The 17,377-nt window shown below is 41.5% G+C and overlaps 1 protein-coding gene across 2 annotated transcripts in view; it reads left to right on the plus strand.

Moving 5' to 3' along the window:
- The window catches only part of LOC147035894 (long-chain fatty acid transport protein 4-like), a 128,442-nt gene that overhangs the window by 40,505 nt on the left and 70,560 nt on the right, over positions 1-17,377 (plus strand). Inside the window, exons 9-13 of one of the 2 annotated variants that reach the window (XM_085847941.1) lie at positions 2,937-3,063; positions 5,306-5,443; positions 5,566-5,730; positions 6,231-6,377; positions 7,449-16,772. In XM_085847941.1, coding sequence (XP_085704067.1) covers positions 2,937-3,063; positions 5,306-5,443; positions 5,566-5,730; positions 6,231-6,377; positions 7,449-7,606 — 735 coding nt within the window. In that variant the 3' untranslated portion in view covers positions 7,607-16,772. Of the gene's footprint in view, positions 1-2,936; positions 3,064-5,305; positions 5,444-5,565; positions 5,731-6,230; positions 6,378-7,448; positions 16,773-17,377 lie in introns of those variants that run through there. The other variant, XM_085847943.1, reaches the window with a different exon arrangement.

The following is a 17,377-nucleotide window of genomic DNA, read 5'->3' on the forward strand; positions in this document are numbered from 1 at the left end:
TTCAGGAGCTCCATCCATTGTTAGGAGAGCAGACGCAGCATGTCCAATGCAGAGTGAGTGACAGGGTCTGATTCCGAATTGATGATCTGAGATGAGATATTTGGAGAAAAGGAATGATTTTATTTCAACTGTCGAGATGGATACCATGACCTTCTGATGATCAGAAGTGAGCTGATCTCGGTCTATTTCAGGGGATCTGTTTTTACACCTTTGTTATGTAGTGCAGTGATGTTGGCAGATTTCCATGCAGATGGAAGATGACCTTGCACAAATGACAGGGTGAAAAGGGCAGAGAGAGGAAGTGCAAGAGCAGCAGAGCAGGTTTTTGGGACACGTGAGCTGATGCTGTCCGGTCCATTTGCGGAATCAGAGTTGAGGGTTGAAAGAAACTTCTTCACCTTGTCAGGTGCAAAAGATACAGTGTCCAGTGGCAGTTAGTGGTGACTGAGAAGGATGGGTACAGAGAGAGGGGATAGGGACAAGATTTTGAAGCAAACACAGAATTGAGGCATTCGGCCTTCTCACGAGCAGAGTCGGCTGTGATGCCATTTTAAGTGAGGGAGGGATGGAGGGGGAGCGTACACCAGAGACAGACTTTACAAGGCACCACCAGGTTTTGGAGGAGGAAGACAAGTTTGAACGTTTAATCTTGAGATTGAACAAATGTTGTTTTCTTGCTCTCCTAAGAGTAGGCACACACTTGTTGCGGACTTTGTGGAATGATCGGAGGTTGCCTTCAGTCGGATTTGCTTTCCAGGAAGAGAATAGAAGCTGTTTTAAGCCAACGGCCTCACCATGTTGTGTCCCATGTCGAGAGGATAGTATGATAATTGAAAAAGAGATGAGATATGGATCTGAACCTGTGAATGCTTCCACAGAAACTTGCTCTCTTATGCAGAGCTAATACCAGGTGCAGTAGATGTTGGAGAACAGTCCTGAAGTGCAATGGATGCTTTAAACTGCCAGACTGGCACTGAGGCTCTTCTCTGAGAATGGCCAGAGAGATGTTGACCTTCATACACGTATGATCAGATGGAGCAGAGGAAGAGCAGGAGACATTGGTGGGGAAGTTGGTTATAACCAAATCCAGAAGGGAGGTTTTGCCATTGACAGAAATCTGCATTAGAACATTCACGGTTTGAGTCAGTCCCTTGGAGTCAGAGAAGTCCTTTGCTGAAGTGCCATGGCTGGTGAGAGCGGTACCAACACCCAGCCAACTGACATTATGACAATTGAAATTTCCACACATGAGGAAGAGAGTTGGGATGGGTTAGGTGGTTAATAGTCAGTCCATGTCGTCTGTGAGAGAGATGTAGATGGAGTCATCACTGTTGTGATGATGGTACAACACACAGACAAACATGAGGTCGGAGCTGAGGGGAAGTCGCAGCCAGGGGTACTCTTGGGGTTTTGGTGGAGTAAGAGCAGTACACGGAAGTGAGAAATGGAGTTCTTGATGTACGGTGAAACTCCACCACTAGGACAAGGTTTAGATTGATCAAACCGGAGGAGACAGTAGCCAGGAAGAGACACTAATAAGTCAAAGGCATCCTGTGGGAGAAAGGATTCTGTTAAACAGATAATGTCTCGTCTATCGGCAGCAGTTTAGCACATTGAGAGGTATGTCCGGTTGGAGCAAAGATCTCAGATGTTTGACATCCCCACAGTTAGGGACAGGGGAAGAGCAGCTCCTGGTAGGGTGCAGGAATGTGGAAAGGAGAGGGAGTGGGATCACTGGGGGTGGGGGGGGAGGGGAGGTGGCTGGAAGGGTGCAGGGTTGGGACTAAGCTGGGAGGTTATGGGGTGTGGGATTGGGGTGAAGTTTGGAGGGTGAGGAGCTGGGGCAAACCTCTGAGGGTGCAGGGTAGGGGTGAAGCTGGGTGGGTGTGTGGGTGCGGCTTGGGGTGGGGGGAGGAGGTGGTGGGTAAATTGAGAGTGGGAGGGGTGGGGGGAGCCAAAAGGGGGTAGAGGCTACTGACACAGAGGTTTGATGCCATGAATGGATGTGAAGGGGAATTCATTGTCTTGTGTACACCACCACCTACAAAATAGACTTTCAGGATTTGCTAACTGGATGTACAGCAGCAGACTTCATGGATGGGGTGGGAATGGGTTTTCTCTTGAAGGCATGGAGGAAAATGGAGCTGCAGGTACGAGAGGAGGCTGGATGAACTAAGCGTTTAGGAGGAAAAGGTTTTGTAGAAATGTCTTCCAAGTGAAAAAGAAGATGATGAAGAAGAATGATTGGGTTGTTCCTGGTGTAGTAGTCAGGAGAGTAAGGCTACTTAAAATAGATTTGCTTTTTTTTTTTCTTTTTTTAATGTTATTAAGAGCTGTTAAAAGAAGTTGTGTTTTATTCGGTGAAGATTTTGTCTGGGGATATTTATCAGGAGAAAGGATTTGGAAATGAAGGCGTAACTGCACAGTGGATCGAGTTTGGTTTTTTTGCTGCTGCTGTTGTTGCTGCTGTTGTTTTTGGAGTGAAAACGTGCTTTTTGTTGTTTGTATTTTCTGGAGTGAGAAGGGGAATAGGATTAAGCTGAGGGATCAGAAGTAACAATACCTGGGAGAAAAGGAGCGAAAACGAAGCACGTGCAGTTAAAAACGGAGGCAGAATCACCAAGCCAACGAGCCCAACTCCACATGAGTAGGCCACACTTTATCAGAGAATTGAATTTGACAATTAAATACAACAGGGTATGGTTTGGCACACAAACATTGGACAAAAACACGACAAGAAACACAGGAATGAAAATAAAACTGTAAAATCCAAGGTTTCTGGTCTGGGAAACTAAGCTTTGTTGAGCTGGAAGAAAGAACTCCCGAACCAACAACACAAGTGGAGAAACCCAGAACAGGAAGTCAACATTGCAGTGAACCCTGCATTCATGAAATAATCATCATTAAATAACTATCTTGTTTGTGCGTTCCCGCAGTTTGGTGCATGTGGCTTTAACAGCCGCATCTTACCTGGTGTGTATCCCATCCGTCTACTTCGTGTGGATGAGACCACAATGGAGCTTTTGCGTGGACCTGATGGACTTTGCATCACTTGCCAACCTGGTACATTAAGCAATCTACAGTGCATCATATATCCTTGCAACATCATGGATACAATGCAACCACTGAATGCCCTCGTCCAGGGATTTTGAAAGGAAAATGTGCATATGTACAGTACTTGTAGAAAGTCTACATACCGTTTAGAAAATTTCACCTTTTGTTGCCTTATAACCTGGAAATAAAATTGCATTAAATCAGACTTTTTCCACCTTTATTTACACATTGTAACCCACAACTTCCAAGTGAAAAACAAATTCTATAAATTTCAGAAAATTATTCAAAAATACAAAACTAGAATATCTTGGTTGGATAAGTGTCCATCCCCCTTATAATAGCAATTGTAAATTATCTCAGGTGTAACCAATCACCTTCAAAATCACGCACCAAGTTAATTGGCCTCCACCTGTGTTAAATTGAAGCGATTCTGATTATTTCAGAATAAAATCGGCTGTTTTTGTAGGTTTCCTCTGTTGGGTAGTGCATTTCACAGCAAAGACTCAACCATGAGAACCAAGGAGCTTTCAATATACTTATGGGATAAAGTTGTGGAATGGCACAGATCAGGGGATGGGTATAAAAGTATTTAAAGGCCTTGAATATCCCTTGGAGCACAGTCAAGACGATCATTAAGAAGTGGAAGGCATATGGTACCAGCAAGACCCTGCCTCGATCAGGCCGTCCCTCTGAACTGGATGACCAAGCAAGGAGGAGACTGATCAGAGAGACAACCAAGAGGCCAATGGCAACTTTGAAAGAGCTACATACCTTTATGGCAAAGACTGATCACTGTGTGCATGTGACAACAATATCACAAGCACTCCACAAGTCTGCCCTGGACGGTAGGGTTGCAAGAAGGAAGCCATTACTCAAAAAAAGCCCACCTTGAGTCCCATTTGAGGTATGCAAAAACAACACTCTGGAGATGCTGAAGCCATGTGGCAAAAAGTTTTGTGGTCCGACAAAACCAAGATGGAACTTTTTGGCCAAAATGCAAAATGTTACGTTTGGTGCAAACCCAACACAGCACACCACCCAAGGAGCACCATCCCTACTGTGAAATATGGTTGTGGCAGCATCATGTTATGGGGCTGTTTCTCATCAGCAGGGACTGGGGCACTTGTCAGGATAGAAGGGAAAATGGATGGAGAAAACTGCAGAAAAATCCTTGAGGAAAATCTGCTTCCCTCTTCAAGAAAACTGAAATTTGGACAGAAGTTCATCCTTCAGCATGACAACGATCCGAAGCACACATCCAAAGCTACACTGGAGTGGCTAAAGAACAAAAAGATAAATGTCCTTGAGTGCCCCAGTCAGAGCCCCAAACTAAATCCAATTGGAAGTCTGTGGCATGACTTGAGCATTGCTGTCCATCAACGCTCTTCATGTAACTTGACTGATCTTGAATAGTTTTGTTTGGAAGAATGAGCAAATATTGCCCAATCAAGGTGTGCAAAGTTGGTCGAGACCTATCCCTACAGACTCACACCTGTAATTGCTGTCAAAGGTGCTTCCACTAAGTATTAACTCGGGGATGAACACTTATCCAACCAAGATATTCGAGTTTTGTATTTTTAATTAATTTTCTGAAGTTTGTAGAATTTGTTTTTCACTTGGAAGTTGTTGGTTACGATGTGTAAATAAAGGTGTAAAAAGTCTGATTTAATGTAATTTAATTCCAGGCCATAAGGCAGCAAAAGATGAAAAATTTGAAAGGGGGGTGTAGACTTTCTGTAGGCACTGTATATATTCCCGTTATTACCTATGCCACCACAGGTGGATGGAGGTTGTTTTCACCTCTGTCTGTCTGTGAACAGAATAATCCGAACAGCTTGGATGAAACTTGGTGGACAGGTTGGGTGTGTGACGAGAAAGAATTAATTCAATTTTGAAGACCGGACCCAGATCCGAGATATTTTTTAAGTGATTCTTCACCATTCGTGATAGTGTGTTATACTGTATATCATTTTTAACTCGATCTAAAAAGGATATAGACGGATTTGGCCAAAACTTGTACAGGTTGGGTGTGTGAGACAAAGGACGAACCAATTTGATTTTGACGGAAGATCTGGATGCAGATCCGGTCTGTCAGAGGGATACAAAACGTAAACCGTTTAGCCTGGCTTAGGTGTATGCTCTAGTGAGTGCTGTTACAGTTAAATTAATGTTTCTCTTTCATTGCATAATTCTCGTTTGCTTTGCCATTTGTGTGCGTCCTCGTGTTAGCACATTTGTGTGTGTCACATAGGTGAGCCAGGTCAGCTCGGCGGAAAGGTGGTGCAGGCGGACCCGCTGCAGCGCTTTGATGGCTACGCTGATGACAATGCGAGTAGAAGAAAGCTTGCTTTCAATGTTTTTACCAAAGGAGATTGTGTATACCTCACAGGTACATGGGGCACTTACCCCAGCGTTTAACATGCACCACAGTCCTCCGATCAAAACTCTTAGTTGCTCTCGCCTGTTGTTCTATCTAGTCTCTTCTGCATCTATCCCGACATGGATGTGCAGGTGACATCCTCGTCATGGACGATCTCGGCTATGTATATTTTCGTGACCGCACGGGTGATACATTCCGCTGGAAGGGGGAGAACGTCGCTGCTGCTGAAGTGGAGAGCTCTATTAGCCGCATCCTTCGTCTCACCGATGTTGCTGTGTATGGCGTTGCTGTGCCTGGTACGTGCATTCCGTGCTCCATTTTGGGTGATTATTGGTTGATGCGATCGGATATTTGATGCCACGATGAGCTGTCATTACTCGTTTTATATTTATCTGTTTGATCACCCTGGAACTAGCAAAGTGAAAGCTCAATGACTGTAAATATCTTATTACTGTAATCCTGTTATAAAGCTAATTTTGACAAATGTGATTAGCATTGCAACAATGATGCCTCACCTTGTGTGAAGCGTGTACAGCATTAAACATGCCACGTCCTCCTCAGATCAACTCTGCTAAGGTGCCTTTTCATGCGTAGTGACGACATCTTATATAAAACATCATTGTTGGAAATTTTTCCACTCGTTATTTTGACCTTGAAGTTATAACATTCCGTGCAAATTGAAAACCAGTGCTAACCGGCCAGATCTCTTTTTTTTTGAGGGCCTCTCCCAGACCTCGATGGCCAAATTGCCATCAGACCATCCTTTTTTTTTTACTTTCTCTTCTTATCATTACAGGAGTTGAAGGAAAGGCAGGGATGATCGCTGTGTCGGACCCGAAGAGGACATTTCACCTGGAAACGTTCTATGCTCAGATACAGGTCGCACTCCCTCCTTATGCCCGGCCCGTGTTCTTGCGCCTACTTGCTAAGATCAGCACCACCAGTAAGTTTAGATCTCATAGCCAGGGGACCTGGTGCACTCACAATTCTTTGGCCATCTGCCTTTGAACCCATTTTTTATATACTCGTCACACACCCAACCTGATATATATATATATATATATATATATATATATATATATATATATATATATATATATATACATATATATATATATATATATATATATATATATATATATATATATATATATATATATATATATATATATATATATACCTATAGATTTGCGTCAGGAAGGGCATCCGGCGTAAAAACCAAGCCAAATCACGATGCGGATCATACGAATGATCCGCTGTGGCGACCCCAAACGGGAGCAGCCGAAAGAAGAAGAATATATATATATATATATATATATATATATATATGTATATATATATATATATATATATATATATATATATATATATATATATATGTATATGTTCAAAGGCAGAGATATGTATAAATTTAGTTGTTAGGGTTAGCTTTTATTTTAACAACGATGCAGTTTTCAATTTCGTTGATGCAGGTTACTTGGGGCTGTCACAACTAGTCACAACTGTTACAATAAAACGCAAAGAATAAAACATGTAGAGCACAGTTGGTAAGATTGCGTTTTCGGTGATCATTTAAGGGTGACTGGAATTGGATGAAGAGTCGACTTTGTAAGAAAACCATTTGTTGGAAAGAAACGAAGTTAACCTTGTACCGACCCCAATGTATACCTATGCTATGCTAAAAAGAGTGAATCTGTGGCCTTGAGAGCCTCGGTCAATGTTCATCGTTTCACGATGATCCTTGAACATCGTCATGTTTGGGTCATAATCTTGTGTTAATGAGCTTTGCAGGATCATTAGTTTGAGAGCCATTGCTTACATGGAGTTTGAATGTAAGAGGTGTTTGTTTGTTTGTTTGTTTATTGGGGTGTGGCTGTCACTTCAAAATGAGCCATTATAAAACCTCAGCTTGATATCCCCCCTTTGTTGATCCTCGCCTCGCACTAATATTTGCACAAATTTCTCCATCCATCTTCCTTTCTTGCTCCATCCCCTTTTACAACCACTTCACTAGGCACATTCAAGATTCAGAAGGTGGAGCTGAAGAAAGAGGGCTACAACCCGAGCCTTGTGCGGGATCCTTTATTTTATCTCGATTCTGCAAAGGGAACGTACTTACCTCTGACAGAAGCTTTGTATGCTGACATCCTCTCTGGAAAGATTCGGTTCTAAGTTCCATTACACCGGGGTTGTGGGAGCTGAACTCCATTATCCATCACAACACGTCACTTTACGAGCTGAAGATTAATGGGGTTTTTTGTGACGGCAAGGTTTTCCCTTCAGTTTGAGTCGGCTTCGGTGAAGAGGATACAAATTCAGGTTGCCGTAACCCAACCAACTGCACCAAAAATGACATTATATTTTTGTGTCAAATTTAGAAAAACTATGAAGAAAATTGCTCCATCATTGCATGTACGTGTGCATGCGTGTGCCTTTCAGTCTGCCGAAAACTCAAACATTGCCTTCCATTCAGATCGGAGATTCGTGAAATGTTGCATTTCTAGACGCGTCTTGCCTGACTCTCGGAATAGTGCAGCGAACACGTCACCCATGCCACGCAAATGTACAAACACTTGGTTTCTTTGGTAAGCACCCCAATGATGGCACAAACTTGAACTTCCAAACATTATCTCCACTTTTTTTTCTCTCATATTTCGACAATGCACATGATACTCGTGCGGTGTCATCTTTACGTGAGCTGGGCCCACCAGCCTCGCTGGGAGCTCGTGTCACTCTTCCGCCTCGTGTGTTTATTACGTTCAAACTTTGTGATTGTTTTCTCAAGAGCAGGGTACTTTAACTCACTTAACCTGGTTAATACCTTTGATATGAAGAAGATTATTATTATTATTATTATTATTATTATCATTTATGATTGAAGACGATTAATCACTCGAACATTGAATAGTCAATGCAGAATATGCTCCACTGACAGCCGTCGTTCAATTTTTTTTTAAAAACAAACAAACACGAAAAACATAAAATAGATTGAGATGTTTATTGTTCCTCATGTGGAAATGCAATGCCTTCAGAAAGTATTCACACCCCTCGACTTTTGTCACATTTTGTTGTTTCAGCCTGAATTTGGAATGGATTAATTTTTTTAAAAAATTTGTCACCGATCTACACATAATACCCCACAATGACAAAGTGTAAACGTGTTTTAAGAAATTTTTATAAATTAATGAAAAATGAAAAGCTGAAATGTTTTGCGTCAATTAGTATTCAACCCTTTTGCTCTGACACTCTAAATTGAGTTCAGGTGTATCCATTTTCCTTTGAACGTCCTTGAGATGTCTCTACAAGTTGATTAGAGTCCATCTGTGGCCAATTCAATTGATTGGCCATGATTTAGAAAGAAACACACCTTAAGATACAAGGTCCCACAGTTGAGAGTGCATGTCAGAGCAGAAACTCCAGCATGAGGTCCAAGGAACTGTCTGTTGGACTCACGATAGAATTGTGAGGAGAAATAGATCAGGGGAAGGGTATAAAACAATTTCTGGAGTGTTAAAAGTTCCCAAGAGCACAGTGAGCTTCATCATTAGGAAATGGAAAGAATATGGAACTACCCAGACTCACCCTAGAGCTGGCCATCTGACCAAACTGAACAACTGGGCAACAAGGACCTTGGTCAGGGAGGTGACCAAGATCCCAATGACCACTCTGACAGAACTACAGAGTTCTTTGGCTGAGATGGGAGAACCTGCTGGAAGGACAATAATCTTTGCAGCACTTCACAAATGTAGGGTTTATGGGAGAGTAACCAGATGGAAGCCACTCCTGAGAAAAAGGCACGTGATAGCACGCCTAGAGTTTGCAAAAAGGCACATGAAGGACTCTGATAGCATGAGATAAAATATTCTGTGGTCTGATGAGATGAAAAATGAACTTTGGCCTGAATGCAAAGCGTGACGTCTGACGGAAACCGAGCACAGCTCATCACCCATCAAACACCGCCCATACCATGAAGCATAGTCATAGCAGCATCATGCTCTGGGGATGCTTTTCAGTAGCATGGACTGGGAGACTTATAAGGAGAGAGGGAACAACTAATGGAACCAAATACAGGCAAATCCTTGAGGAGAACCTGCTTCAGAGTGCAGAAGACCTGAGACTGTGGCAAAGATTTACGTTCCAACAGGACAATGACCCCAATCATACAGCCAAAGCAACACTGGAATGGCTTCAGAACAAGAACGTGAAAGTGCTTGAGTGGCCCAGCCAAAGCCCAGACTTGAATTCCATTGAGAATCTGTGGAAAGACTTGAAGATTGCTGGTCACTGACGCTCCCCATCCAACCTGACAGCGCTTGAGCAAATCTGCAAGGAAGAATGGCAGAGAATCCCCAAATCCAGATGAACAAAGCCGATACAGACGTACCCAAGAACACTCAAAGCTGTCATCACTGCCAAAGGCGCTTCTACAAAGTATTGATTCAGGCGGTTAAATACTTATTTATGCTAAACATATCAGCTTTTCGTGTTTTTATTGATTTGTAAAAAAAATTCGAAAACCATGTTTTCACTTTGTCATTGATGGGGTATTTTTTGTAGATTGGTGAAAAATATATAAATTTACTCAATTCTAAATATAGGCTGGAACACAACAAAATGTGAAATAATCTAGGGGTGTAAATACTTTCTGAAGGCACTGTAACTGTTCACCATCACTCCTTAGCAGGAAGTTCCCCACGAGTCAGTAACCCCAACGTGTCACTTGCTCGTGTTTTTTTGTATTTGTGAAGTTCCTAAGCACATCGATATTTCCCCTTCAATACTTTGCTGATTTTTCTTCCTCTTTTTTTTTTTTTTTTTTTTTTTAAACAGCTACGTGATGATTCACTTACTGGAGGTCATGATAAATTTAGACATTTACATGAAGCTTTTGTGCTTTTGGTGAAGGTTGGCTTCCTTCGTCTGCTCTTAATCGCCATTGTATTCAAATCACACTTCAAGGTTGGTTTGAGATTCGTTTTATTTTCACTGTAAATGTCTTTACCTGATAAATGGAGTTCTAGCCATTACATGCACAGGGAGGGAAGGAGAGGCAGGGGGAGGTGGGAGTTACAAATGGACCTCCAAATGGCTATGAGGTTGAGAAGAGGTAAAAGGAAGGTGTGGTGAGTAAAGGGAACGTTTAAATCCTTCCATATTTTTCATTTACGCAAAAGGAATACATGTATACATCTGACCCCGATTAAGGCATGCAGGGTTTACCTTGATACCAGTCGAGAGAAACCACCTCCGGTTCTTCGAATCATAAACTTGAACATAGTACCGGCAGCGAGTCGGAAGAATGGCTACTGATCACCCCTCAACTGTTGTCTCAGTCAATCATGATAATTCTCATCCTCCAATGGGACCCTGACAGCCTTGTCTCCATCCATCAATAAGTCCAAGATTCAAACCCTCCTTATATCCAGCAAGATCAACAGAACCACCCCTCCTTCTCGTGCTCAGCTCGAAACTCCAGCAGTCCTCCTCTAATAATAATATGCTCAGTGTCACTTTCTCTCGCCATCTGTCCTGGCAGCCTCACATCTACCTCGATAAAACACAATGTGTGTTTGTGTATTTGTCTGTCCCTCTTCATAACGATGATTTAAGAAGGGGTTTAAAGGCCAATCTTTTAACACGACTGTGTGTTCACTACAGTCTATTTTTCAGGAAAACTCAAAAAACATTTTTCATTGAGTTATTACGTCTCTTCTATTGGAAATGTAGATGGTGGCTTGTGACCCGGCCTTGAGGGTGGTGTACAGAATCGTTTGAAGAATAATAATAATAATAATAATAATAATAATAATAATAATAATAATAAATACAAGGTGTCGAAGGTGAAATTCACTGCATTTAAAAAAAAAAAAAATTCATTCACTGCAGAAATTGATTTTAAGAAAATAGCATCATCACATTTGTACATGTAGCGATTTAAAATAATACTTCTTGCTCCGAAACATCATATCTTCCAGTGTCCTTGAATATTTCGAATAAAATAATTCCAACCCATAATTTTCGACGGGCTTTGGTACCCGTCCTTAATATCACCCCATCTGTCTCCAATCAACTTTGTTTCCTCTTCAGAGCTTGCAATTACTTCAACTCCTATCAGCTTATCACCCTGAGCTACAATCCCAAGTCAGACCGGAATTGGAATACTGCTCCCATGTCTCAGGTGGCACTCCTCCGTCAGTCATCTGTATTCCGGATCTCATCCAAGCCAAGGCTCTGATTGATTAACAATCCTACTTTGTCTAGCCATGTCCAACCTTTGGTATATCGTCGAGCAGTCTCTTCCCTGTGCCTCTTCTACTGCTACTACCGCAGTCAGTGCTTTGTCAAACTCTGTCTCTCTCTCTCTCTCTCTCTCTCTATCTCTATCTCTATCTCTATCTCTATCTCTATCTCTATCTCTATCTCTATCTCTATCTCTATCTCTATCTCTATCTCTATCTCTATCTCTATCTCTATCTTTTGTTGGAGTAGCCTCCCCAGGTGTGTGTTCCCAACTTCTATCAACTTGCAACAATTCAAGTCACGAATCGATCATCTCGATCTTATTTTGTTATTACATTTTCCCATCTTCTTTGCTGTTCCACCCAGGGGGGTCCTTCATGGTTTTGACCTTGACCATTCTGCAGTGTTTATAAAAGATTTAAAAAATGACCGAAGCTGGCTAAATGAGGGGTCGGCCCGAATCTGGTTTGCTTTCTTCCCAATGTGCTGTGGAGTGTTGCTTTGTATTGCGAAGAAAAGATCGACAAACCCACTGCACCTTGCCACGTTGCACGGCTAAAAACCTAAAACTTCAAAACAATTTCACCTTTAACAGGTGCAGCCGTCTCCATGGAAATTACCGGGAAACTCAATGGAATTGCATTTAGTGGTTCAATGGACAATCGGGCTCTCCATTGGATTCAGAGTGTAGAAAAGATTATAAATCAAATCCTGTCATTTTCAAAAAACATTCCGTTTGCTTTACGATCACGTCAAAGTAAAACACTTCATTTTTGGTTTGTTCTTCACAAAATTATGTTGGGTATTTAGCCGTGGTTTACTCGTCGTAACGTTTTGTTACGATGTTAACAGTAAGGATTCTAAATATGTTAAACAGCTTTCAATGCCTTTTGCAAAGGTTTGTGTGCTTTTCAATTCTGTAATCAGTCCTTTCGTGTAAAGACAGCTGCCGATAAGTGGGATTTTCAGTCTTGTTCGTCACTTATTTGAAGATATGTCTCTTTAAAACAAGAATGGTGAATGAATGCGCACTGACATATTCGGGACACGTCTGCAATGGTCGATAAGCACGGCCGCACGTCGTCTCACGACTCCAACAGGACCCGTCACCTGACTGAGGTTGTCACGGTCGTGCAAACGACAAAACCGATGGGGATCGAACGAAAAAAAAATCATTCGCTTGGAACCTCTCGACTTTACAAGCTCGTATTTTAACAATTGCCGCACCTGGTAACGTGACAGTGTTGTTGCCATAAACCATTCTGTAGAGTATTAATCCATTTTGGTGGTGAAGAGTGGTGTGAGTGTTTTCTGGGAGTGTGGTGGTCGGCGGTTGTTCTGCATATTTCAAAGTCCAAAAGAATTGACGTCGTGAGGAAAGGAGCGTTTTTTTAATTACCATATAGAAAGGTTGGCAGCTATGTAAATGTAATGACTTCATATACGTTTCAACAACCTCCCACTTCCTGCCACATTTGCTACAAATGACTCATTTCTGTACGAAGAAGATGAGCTGTCATGGTATTTACAACAGTCGTTTACACTGGATCCAGTTCCACAAAGCAAATGCATTTCAGGTGCTATCACTTTAAAATGAGACAAAACCATAAATTCTGTTTGTTTCTGTTTTCTTTTCTTTACTCCCGATTGAAATATTTCTTGTTGCTTTTACTTTATGATCTGTTAAGGCTCCGAGCCCGGTTTGGCCATTTGATGTGATGTCGTCATATTCTTTGCGTGAAAAACAAATGAACAAAATAATTGTGAAATATTTACTGGTTGTTTACTTGTATGCACACACTGAAGGGTTTTGATGGATTGCTTTGGGTTTGAAAGGAAAACGACGTGCGCCCTACCACGACTCACTACCAAGTGGTGTGTTTCCATCGAACACGCTTTTATCGTTTCAAGTCCATTCAAGGAACAAAAGTCTGGCAAAGTGTGTTGGGTTTACATCCAATATATAAAGAGTAGCACCATGGAAACGTTTCACCAGATCATAACTAAAAAGGGATAACCAAGCGAGCATGAGCAAAGAGCATCTAATTTCGAGTTGCACCTCAGTTACATTGTAAACGAGAACAGCACTCGGAAGAGCACATACCTCCGCCAGGCTGAACAGTTTACAATCTGGATCCAGAATGTCAACAAAATCTCTAATTAGCTTGTTCTTGTCACACTCCCAACATGTCCACCAAGTTTCGTCCGAATCCACCCACAACTTTTTGATATCGTGCTACATATCGTTTTTGGCCCTATCTCTTAATGGTGAGGAATCACTTTAACAGTTAAAATAAATTCTAGTATCCCGATTCTAATCTTCACCAAAATCGAAACAGTTCATCATTTCCACTCACTCAACCTGTCCACCAAGTTTTGTCCGAATCCATTCATAACTGACTGAGATATCGTGCTCACAGACACAAACCAGGGTGAATACGTATCCTCTGTCTATATTCGGTGGTGGAGATAATTATCATAACTCGAATGTTGGTTCTGCCTTTTTTACGAGCTCAATTGTCACTTTCCTCCTCCTTCAAAACTGCACAATTAAAACTTTTTTTGGTCTTTAGATGACTTTGTAATTTTTCTATCTATGAAAAACAAACAATATTTTGTTTGTAGACCCAAACACAATGGCAGGACAACTAATTTGTGCATTCACCATGGTCTTTCATTTGAGTTTTGGAAGTTTAATCAATTTTTAAATGTGGAGTAGTGAATTGTGTACAAGTACAATGCCACCCCCCACCCCCACCCCGGTAGGCTGTGGTAGAATGGGCCTGATCATTATTGTCCCTGACCCCTCCCCCCCCCCCCCCCCAAGTCAAAAATTGTACTTCTCCAGGATGCACAAAGAGAAATTAAATGTCCTCTCTCTCAATGGCCCATCATTTCCTGGTTGTCCCACCATAAGCAAACCCAGAATGTAGTGTGTTAAGTGTCTAAAGTGCTTACCAACTCATCTCTGATCGGTTCACAAATTGATTGGATCCTGGCCTCTCTCTCTTGCAATACCCATTTCCTGTTTCCCAAGGCTTTCAGCAAGATGTCTAACAAAAAAAAAAACAACCCCCTCAGTGCGAGTATTGCATAATTATTTTTGATACACTACAATAATTGAGAAATGAATGGCTAAAAAAGACTGGTATCCTTCCCTGAGCACACCGCCCCAACTCTTAAACTACAGAGTGCACCTCGTACTTGAACATCCATGGGATCCCAGCTCGTCTTGTCTCATTCTTCACATCAAGTACCGGAAATGCAAATGGAGTAAAAATAAATAAATGGGCACACTTTCCGGCAAGCAACGAATGTAGGGATTTTGCTTTTTCTTCGATCCGTTATATGAGTGGAATCCAAAAACGGAAGTGTGCACATTCCGACCGCATGGTGGTGAAGGCATTATTGGGCCTGAATTTGATAATCGCTGGTCCTGTGCTTTCAATGATATTCTGCTTGTTGGGTACATTTGTGTCTTTATAATCCTTGAAAACTCAAGGAAAGTGTGAGCAATGCAGTTCCACTCCGTGGCAAATGTTTTTACGATCTCGTGAATGAAACGAAAGTCTCGTCTGGTAGTTGTATGGTTGTAGAATTTGTAGTGCTGTACGAGGAATACCTGCTCCTAGCATGAGCAAAATTTGGTGTCAATACCCTCCTCCCTGCTTGAGTTTCTGCTTCTCATTCATGTGACGGACGGATGGATGCGTTTTCTTTTGGGAATAGTATCACCTGTTCCCTCCAGGAGTGAAAAAGTGTGTCAATACCTGTTCTCTGCAGCAGGGGGGCAGTGGTTAAACCACTTACACAATTTCCTACTTGTGTACAGGTGAAAATTGTAAGTGGTCTCCCAAATCTTGCTCGAGAGAGGGGGGGGAGGGAGTTGGGGAATTATTTTGTGCCAGTGATCTGACCCTGGGTACCTCGAACGTCAGCAAAATTTGGTGGAGATTGGCCCAGCCGTTTTTGAATGCTGTAATTATCAGATGTACATACACACAGAGAATTGCCTTCTGGTAGTTAGTGTAATAACTAATGTAGTTATTTTTCCTGTGATGCAACTCGTCATGAAAGCTAATTATAACATGCACACTTCTAAACCTTTCCATGTTTTCTCGTTTTCTACGCCTACATTGAAGTCTTCCATCTGGGAGCAGTGAGAAAGTCAGTCGTAGTGTTATTGGTACAAACTAAATGAGGCGTATGGCCTGCAGGTGCACACACTTGCGTAGGAACTGTCTAGCCTGGGTTTCAATCTCAACACAACTATCAACTGCCGTGCTGGTGTTTCACAGGCAGGGTGAGACATCAGTTTGTGTGCCATCCATTTGTAGAACGTTAGCTGAAGGACCAGTGTGCTAATGGTCTGAACAAATTCCAAATTCCTGCTTTGACTGATCACTGTGAAGGTGACAGTAAGCAACCCAGCACTTACCAAGAGAGCAACACTGACATTCTATAAGGAGGTATGGTACATTGATGATTAACAGTCCAGTTCAGTACTGCACAATTTGATTTTAAACTTTATACACTTCAGTGTTAAATATGCTCCTTGATTAAATAAAATGCAAGTGCATTGCATTTGGGTGTGATTTCACTCAAAATCACTCAAAATGAAATTTCATTCCTCTATTTTGAGAGTTTTCAAAAAAAAATTTTTTTTTAATCTCAAAACAAGAGGAGAATCGATGAATGATGTTCATTTGCTGACAATAAGAATGCTCGATCCGTTCGACGGTATCCATCCGTTCGTCTAACGCCTTGTATTCATTTACTTAAACTACAGTTTCTCTCAAAACATTTTTATTTAAAGTTTTGCAATTGAGATGTTAATCGTTTGCAACCTAATTTTATGAAATGGATATAATTTGGGGATATTATTGTTTTAATAACTCCTGACTATTTGCTGATTGTTCATGTCAAGAGGGCAGAAGTAACATCAACTTGTTTACGTTCAGGTGTTGAAGTTTTTATCAATTAAACCGTTGTATTTTGTATCACGTGGATATTTTGGGGATTTTGTTCATGCAAGTGAATAATTAATTCCAAGTGCCTTATGTGAAGCTCAAAGCTTTGAAATAAATTTTCACTCGGACATCTCTTGCCTTCTCTAATCGAACGGTGCCTCATTGCGTGTTCCACATGCACATCAAACGAGTTCTGTAACAACTAAAACACTGTTCTTGTCACCCTCGCCAAAGGTGACAATTTTGCATTTGGGTCCATTACTTGTCAGAATGTGAGTACGTCGACTAATTGGTACGTCGAATGTGGGTCTGTGAGTGTTCGCGCGTGCGCGCGCTTGTCCTTTTTTTTTTTTAATGAACGTGCCCTTATTTGTGTGCATCTGTGCATGCCTGCATGTTTCTTTTGTCTGACCAGTAAATTGAGACATTGCCATCATCATATTTTGCCTTTTTTGTCGTCCTATACATGTCACTCCTTTCTTCACAACTACACCGCAATCTTTTGTTCTCACCTCCTGTGCCTTCAGAAAGTATTAACATCCATTGACCTTTTCACATTTTGTTGTGTTACAGCCTGAATTAAAAATGGATTAAATTTTTTTAAAATGTATCACCGATCTACACAATATACCGTGAATGACAGTGAAATTTTTTATTTTATTTTTATTAGTTAATTAAAAATGAAAAACTGAAATTTATTGCATCAATAAGTATTCAACCCGTTTGCTCTGAC

The sequence above is a fragment of the Eptatretus burgeri genome, chromosome 1 (assembly GCF_056783735.1).
Source record: "Eptatretus burgeri isolate ZD-2024b chromosome 1, Ebu_testis_v1, whole genome shotgun sequence".
NCBI classification, from domain to species: domain Eukaryota; kingdom Metazoa; phylum Chordata; class Myxini; order Myxiniformes; family Myxinidae; genus Eptatretus; species Eptatretus burgeri.